We start from the raw sequence: 8,095 nt of genomic DNA on the forward strand, positions 1-8,095 counted from the left end.
AAAAAACACACTGAAACCTGAATACACGCACAACTTTACTCACTTTTATTTTGTACAGGCGAATATGGAATTATACCAGTGAAATCACGCCTCTTCTTTTGCAAACGTGTATTTATTGATAAGAAGAAGGTGAGCCCCCTGGGCTGCCCACTCCTCTAGATGACAACTCAAGTCATGTGGCTGCAAAAGGGCAACTAGCTGAAAACAATAAATGCTGCATTTTAGCTCATTTGTAAGTGGAAAAAGTAGGTGTTTTTAGAGACCAAGATGCTTATAACGACATTTCCCCTTTCAGTAGTGAACACAAACCACATGACTCTCTCTCAAGGGGAATTCCCATTTTCACTGGCATCTGCATTTTTTTATCAGTGGCCATAAAGACACCAGCCGGCTCCTGAAAGAAGGCAAACCACGAACAGGAGCCTGCTGGTCAGTCATGGAATGCTGTTGAGTTCTGTTTGGCGATCTTCAGTTCAAAGGAAGGTTCCAGAACTTTCTAGATGACACAGCCTCTGGTGCTACCCCGGGGGGGGGGGGCGGTTTCAGGCCCAGCTTCACTTCTCCATAAGGGCTTCCAGCTGCTCCTGAAGAGAGGCCAACTGCAGAGAAAAAGAACAAAGGGAGGGAGACAAAGATGGCATTGTGAGTGCTTAATGTTCAAGATCCAGGAGCTCTTCTGGCTGCATCCAAAACCTCACCTGTCCCTCCCTACCACCATCACTTGCTTAGCCCGAGGGAGATACTCACACATACATCCCCCAAACACCAAACAATGCCAGCCCTTTTTCTCCTCTCACGCTCCTCCTCCCTGTGGCAATCCCCCAACTGCACCATTCCTTTCCCGTCCTTTCTCCCCATAATCAGCCTCTCTCCGCCAGCACGGTCTTGCCCTCAAAAGACAAAAAGCTGACTTTCAGTCCTAGCCATTCTCTAACAGGTCAAACAACCCAATCATCAGCATGCCTTTAGGGCTGCAGGGGGTATTTAATGGGGCAGCCTGAGGGGCAGAGTTACATCCTAAGTCAACAGACTCGGAAAGGGGTAATACTGCTTGTGGTGGCACCGTGAAGGCCCAGAACAGAGGGCGGAGCCTCTCTGAAGCACTCTGTTGGACACGGTGATGGAGAGGGGCGCCTGGGCAAACGCTACATTTAGAGCAGGGCTCTTTTTGTAGAAAAAGCCCAGCAGGAACTCATTAACATAATAGGCCACACCCAACAGCAGGAACTCATTAGCATATTGGGCCACACCCCTGACAGCACAGCTCATTAGCACATTAGGCCGCACCCCCATGTTACCAGAAGTGTGGTTATCCAGCCACACTCAACTTTTCTTTCTTATTCTGTTTACCTTGTTTGTTGTCAAAACCCAGGGCCTTTTTTTGTAGCAGGAACTCCTTTGCATGTTAGGCCACACAACCCTAATGTAGCCAATCCTAATGAGTTTCTGCTGTTGGGTGTGGCCTGTTATGCTAATGAGTTCCTGTTGGGCGTGGCCAACTTGGGAGCCAGCCGGAACTCCGTTCCTGTGCGTTCCTGCCCAAAATAGCCCTGATTTAGGGCATAATCCGTCCTAGCCTGGGAAAGCCAAGATGGGGTGAAAGGGGTGGCAAAAGGCTCCATTGTAGAGCAGAGTGGCCCCACTGAAGTTTAAGGTTAACACACAAGCCACACTTGGACATCAAGACAAGCTGGGGTTAGTCATTATAAGAATGTCAGAAAGGCCTTGGGTTTGCGTGTTCCCATGTGCCATTTGCTACTGAAGACTTCCTGGTTCAAAACAAGCTGCAATCCAGCTCAGGAGACAAGAAAAAAAAACCCATACTTTGTGGTCTCAACACTGACAAACTAGGGTTCTCCGCACGTCAGAAAGTACAGCTGCAGTAGAATGCAGGAGGAGGCAGGGAAGGAACCGGTGAGCCCAAGAGATTCCAAAACCAGTTCCCATAACTGAATGTTGCTAGGCTGAAAAAGGAGACATCGGTGATGCAAAAGGAAAGAAAGGCTGTTTTCCGCCAGGTGATCCAAGAACATCTCCATTTCAGAGATTTCAAGCTCCAGTATGTAGCACTCCCTGGTAACAAAGCTGTCAGAACAGGCTTCACGTTCTAGATTACAGAGCACAGCAAATCCTTTCCCTGTTGATGAGCTTTTCATATTCAAAACACACTGGGACGTTCCACATTTGCGGGTTGCTACTTGCTGGTTTGCCAAGCTGGTCCAGCCCCTGTTCTGCTCAGCAGCATCACAGATGTGAACGGCTTACCTCCTGCTTCTCACGCTCTTCTTGCTGTTTGAACTCATCCAGCACAGCTTGGAGACGGGTCTGGCAAAAGTAAGAAAACATGACCATTGTTGCTGATGTTCTCTACATGCAGACACAATGGGGTTTTTTTGGGAGAGGACAGAATGCACAGCAGGGCCTCCTGCTTGCGCTGACCTCCAATATACCACAAAAGAGGGCAGTTTGCTTATTTAGAAAATTTCCATCCCACCCTTCCATAAACAGTGCTCAAGGCGGCTCGTGAAGCTAGAAACTGAAAAAAGATAAAATACCACATTATAATCTAGAAATACTGAGCAGTGGTTAAAATCAACCTAAAAACCATAAAATAGAAAACACCAAGGAGCAATGAAACGCCAACCTAATAAAATGCCAAAGCATCAAAATTGGCATAATAAAATCAAACTATGAAGCCAATTTCAGCAATAAAAACAGAGAAGGAAGTACAGGCCATGCAGTTTGCATAATCTGATTTGTAACACTGATGTAAGATTTCCCCGAGCCTAACACGCCACAGAGAAAGGCGAAACAGCAAAGTGTTGCCTTGTTCCCCCTACAAACTGATTGCTTAGTCACTTTCGGAATTTCCCTGATGACGAACAAGAACTCAACCCAAGTCATCTAGAACTTCCTGGCTATCTGGGACCTCTTATTTTCTGCTGAATCAGCTGCCTCCTGTTTTTAAAGCCCCAATTCAAGTAGGGCCTTCTGGCTATATTGGCCTTCTAGCTGCTTAACTAGACTGCTCCAGGTTATAAACCTTCCCAGATCTTAGCTGAATGGAGTAAGGGACAAGGACCCTGACACTGGACTCACCTTGAGAGCCAGGTTCTCTACCCTCATAATGAGATCTTCTTGGCGCTTCCTGCGCTCCTGAGTCTCTTGAAGCGTGTCTTTCAGATTGTCGATCTGCTTCTGGATCCCCAGGGCTGGAAGAGAGAGAGAGCAGAATCTGCCATGTATTTCACTGCATATCCTTGCAGAAGTCACTGATGCAAGTCGTCCACCAGGACAACCCTCCATGGGCTGCTCACCTATCTGGTTGGTCCCTTCGTTTTCTTGCTGCTGTCCATCTGATTCATTCAGCTTGCCTTGCAACCTCCTCTCCAGATCTTCCTCCGTATCCATGATGTTTAGGTCTTCATCGTCATGGTGATCCCTCTCGTCTTCATCTTCACTGCTGCTACTGATGTCATTAAATATCTCTCTGAGTTCATCATGTTCTACTTGGTTAAAGTAGCAAAGGGGGGGGGAAAGGGTGGTGGTGGAGATAGTTAACAAATCTTTAATGCAACGATAAATTTTCAGGCTGGAAAATGCTGCTCATATTGCCGTTTCATCCATCCATCTCCTGTGCCTCCACGTTTTAGACACATCTTCTTCCTTAAAGAGGCCTTACAGAAATCCCAGTCCAGCTTCAGGGGTCTAAGAGTGAACTAGTCTATACTTAGAAGTCAGTCTGGCAAAATGAACCACAGGTGTACTTAAGAGAAGTCAGTGTCATGCAGTGTTCCCTCTAAGCTGAGTTAGTGTGAGCTAGCTCACACTAACTCAGCTTAGAGGGAACATTGGTGTCATGTACGGCTAAAGAATTGGAGTAGAGCTGGGGAGACCCGAGTTCAAATCCCCACTCGCCCATGAAGCCTGCTGGGTGATTACGGGACAGCTGCACTGTCTTACCCCAACCGGACTCTACCAATCCCAGAGGATAAAATGGGAGGAGGAAACATTAGGTATGCCACCCAGCACTCCTTGGGGAAAGGCTGGGATAAAAACATGACAAGCTTAAGGGCAAACTGTGGCAAAGATGGACAGCATCTTCACCCAGGGCACATGGTTTGCGCCCAGCCATCTCTATAGAAGCATCTAGAATTAGCACATGACCTTTCAGGGGACGGCAGGCTTTGGCAACTAGATGGAAGGAAGCCATCATACCTGATGAACCGTGGCCCTGCTTGTGTCCGGACATCCCCGGGGAAGAAATATCCAAGCCTGTGAGGGAACCATGGTGGTCTGCTTCTTTTGTTTCATCTTCTGCAATGATTTCCCAGCCTGGCAGCAGGCACAGAAGAGTCAAAGGAAAACCAATTCACTGAGAAGGGAACTCATTCTTCGGGGAGTGAGAAACCACATTCCAATTGTTCACATAAATCAATGTCCATACCTATTCTGACCTTCCACCCATTTTTTTTTCTCTTTGGCCTAATTAACTCCTCTTATTTCCCAGCCTGGCAGCAGGCACAGAGGAGTCAAAGGAAAGCCAATTCACTGAGAAGGGAACTCACGTTTCTAGGGCAACATTCTTCGGGGAGTGAGAAACCACATTCCAATTGTTCACATAAATCAATGTCCATACCTATTCTGACCTTCCACCCATTTATTTTTCTCTTTGGCCTAATTAACTCCTCTTGTTTTGCTACCCATATCTGACAAATGCAGTCTTACGTGCTCCTGTACCTATTACCTAAAACTATACTTACCTGCTACCACCTTACAGCTCTAGTGGTACACAGAGTCAGTCTGGTGTAGTGGTTAAGTGCACGGACTCTAATCTGGGAGAACCGGGTTTGATTCCCCACTCCTCCACTTGCACCTGGCTGGATGACCTTGGGCAAGCCGTAGTTCTGATAAGAGCTGTTCTTGAAAAAAGAGCAGTTTCTGTCAAGAGCTCTCTCAGCCCCACCTACCGCACAGGATGTCTGTTGTGGGGAGGGGAAAGGGAAAGGAGTTTGTAAGCCGCTCTGAGACACCTTCAGGTAGTGAAGGGCGGGGTATAAATCCAATCTCTTCTAGTGTATTTCTCAATGTATTCCTGGTGCCCAATCAAACCGCTCAGCCTCCCTTATGCTAAGCTAAGCAAATCTCTTTCTAGCGTAAGCCTACCGCCAGAATGCTCAAAAAAATAAAATCAACATGGCCATGATTGTGCCACCGAATGAAAAAATGAAACTTCTTTCAGCTGAATCTGGACTGTCAGAAGTTTAGCCCTCTTAGGCTTCTTTCTGCCATGACAAGCATGCCGCAACTGCCCAGTGACAGCTCAGAAGTCAAGACTTTTGGTGTGGGAACCGTAACATCTTTTGCTCCTTCTGGAATGTCTCCCTCCTCCAGGTCCATATATCTGGGTCCCAATATGCTCTTGCTCTTTCCTCTCTATTTCCCCATCCCAGCCAAAACTGAAGATATAATTACCAGAATAAACTGTCTTCTTAATTCATTAGATCTTGTACACATTTTTGCACTTGCACTGAGTTTAAGCAACTGCCTTGATAGGGGAAAGGCAGGCAACTGTTTTATGATAGATTAATGAGAGTATTTGATGTGTATTTGACGGGCTTCTATTATTTAATCTCAAAGCAGTCCTGGGTGGCTCTGTCTGCAGACTGTGAGGAATTTCAGACAGACGATGTAATCCGGAAGAGGAAAGGTTCCCAAACGGTTTCTGGCCTGTCATTTCAGGCAGAACCGTTTTAGAACCGGTTCCCTATCGGAATATATTTGTAATTTCACACACAAACGCTTCTGTCCCGTTTAGGAAACGGGGCTGAAGCGTTTTACCTGTCAACCGCTTCCAAGTAGTCTTCAGTTTCCTCTCCCAGTTCCAATGCGCTTTTCCCTGCCGTTTTTCGCCCACGCAGGCGATCACCGGCTTTCTTTTTCTTTTTGGAACGTTCGTTTTATATCATTATAGCGCTATAATGGTATGACAACGGTATAATGCAACAGCATTATATCAACCCCATTGGAATGCCTGTAGTGTTTTGTTATAGCGCTATAGCGTTATAGTGCTCTAAAGCGAATGTTTTTTTAAAAAGCCAAACATCGCCCGCACGGGCAAAAAACAGCGGGGGGAAAGCGGTGCAGTCTGAAATGGCAAACCGCTTCAGATCCAGCTCTTTACTGGAAGGGGAAAGCCATGTGTGAAATGGCAGTCCTATACCGGTTTACTCCACGACGGATCAAAAACGGCTTCAAAATGGGTTAAAAAGGGTAATGTGAAATTCCTCAGAGTCTTACCAGGGAATGTAAGGGAATGTAAGGAGGGTCTATGTAAGGCAAATCCCATTTTAGGCTTTAAGAAAGGATACGGACACTGACGGCTTCAGCATCCGTGCTCAGCAGGCGCTTCACTTCCTTCTCCACATCGGGAGACTCGATGTACTGGGCCAGAGAGAGAGAGAGAAAAAAGGCAGGTATTTAACACTCAGCAAAAACAGACAGCCCCACTGGCTGCCGGCCATACCTCAAACACACTTTGCTGCCTTGGGGACCCTGAGCTGGGTGGAAAGGCGATATAGAAATGTTTTATACAATTAAAAAAAATATACTGGCAACATTTTTACCTCTTTGCTTTCAAGGACATTATTGTTGCTCTCCCAAACCACTCACTGGGCCCCCCGTTTTCATAGCCCTGATGGTCTCTCGAGTATCCCAAACAAGCCTCAACATCCTCCCCAAAGCCCTACTAAATACCTTAGGACAGGAATAGGTAGGAAGCAACCCATCAGTGGACTGCTGGCCAACTTCTGGTGGCCCATCTAGTGTCTGCTGGTTGTTGGGCTTCTGACCCTGAATGCTGGGCCCTGACCTCAGTCAGCAAGGCATTTTGGGGGGTGTCCGTCAGAGAATACTCATGGGCTCTTAATACAAATGAAGGACACCTTGACTTTTATGAGACTGAATGCACTTCTGCTTCCTGGCTAAAAAAAGCAAAACCACACAGTGAGTCACTGGCATTATAATTTAGGGGGGGGGGGAGCAGATTATGAACATACGCAACAGTTGGCTGGATCTGTTCATTTTCTCAGTACAGGTTACACCATTTCCCCCCGATCTGAAGAAGCCTGAGAGTGCCCTCTAGTATTTTATTCCAAAAAAATTTAGGGTACCTTTTGACTCACCTTATGATCCCCAAGATGGCAACCAGCTAAATACACGCACACAAATGTACACACACACAACAATTTTTTAAAAATCAACAACGCACATAAATGGGAAGGGAAGGTTGATAAAGACAGCCTCACACTCTTCCTATAAAGAATGCTTTAAGCAACAGACTTCTCTTGAAACACTGCTCCCTGTTCATAGTGTTAAGTTTTCCGGTATGAGTAGACTTCCCCCTCCTCAGTTCTCTGTAGGTCAGAGAAATCACATGGAGCTTAGCAACAGGTGCCCAAGGACACTGCCTATTCCCTGTCTGAAATTCTGAATGAAAATGATGGAAGAGTCTTGGGTCACTTTAAAGGCTAACACATTTACTGAGGCCTGAGCTTTTGTAGGGCAAAAGCTTTTGTCCGATGCATGATCTCTTGAATGCAAATGCTGTGTAGAAATGGAGGCTGCACAGAGATGGATCAGAATCTCATGGGGAAAACCAGCAGAGGCAGAAGGAATTTATTTCTTCATGTTCATGATTGTTTCTCTCCCCTCCTGTCCATCTTGTCACCACCTTCCCCTGCTCCTTCACATGGGAAACTGTGGACGCAAAAGGATATTGGGATTTGTGTTTCCTAGGGATTATAGCTATATTAGTGCCTCTGGATCAAAGAAGCTGGGCATAACAGAATGCCAACAACATCTGAAATGGCTCTGCATTTAACATCTAATGCAGACTGGAAAAACTATCCTATGCCAAGTTACCCTGTCTAAGCTCACTCATTTCCATGCACCTAGACTGGCGTAAACTCTGTGTAGGACTCCACTGTAAGGGACTCCTTTAAAGCTGAACAATGTTCAGGGCAGAATTTATGGCTGGTTTTTAAAATGCCTTTCCTCCTTCTCCCTGACCTCTGAACAAATGGCAGTTTTAGTC

At 46.3% G+C, this 8,095-nt stretch overlaps 1 protein-coding gene across 1 annotated transcript in view; it reads right to left on the minus strand.

Annotated features, from left to right (window-relative positions):
* Positions 1-30: 30 nt before the first annotated feature.
* The window catches only part of TAF7L (TATA-box binding protein associated factor 7 like), a 15,447-nt gene continuing 7,382 nt past the window's right edge, over positions 31-8,095 (minus strand). The window contains exons 5-10 of the mRNA XM_015427279.1: positions 6,372-6,444; positions 4,219-4,335; positions 3,318-3,506; positions 3,100-3,212; positions 2,266-2,325; positions 31-599 (exon numbers count right to left, since the gene is read on the minus strand). Coding sequence (XP_015282765.1) covers positions 555-599; positions 2,266-2,325; positions 3,100-3,212; positions 3,318-3,506; positions 4,219-4,335; positions 6,372-6,444 — 597 coding nt within the window. The 3' untranslated portion in view covers positions 31-554. The remainder of the gene's footprint in view (positions 600-2,265; positions 2,326-3,099; positions 3,213-3,317; positions 3,507-4,218; positions 4,336-6,371; positions 6,445-8,095) is intronic.

This window comes from Gekko japonicus, unplaced genomic scaffold, assembly GCF_001447785.1.
Source record: "Gekko japonicus isolate JY-2015 unplaced genomic scaffold, Gekko_japonicus_V1.1 scaffold1498, whole genome shotgun sequence".
Lineage (NCBI taxonomy): Eukaryota > Metazoa > Chordata > Lepidosauria > Squamata > Gekkonidae > Gekko > Gekko japonicus.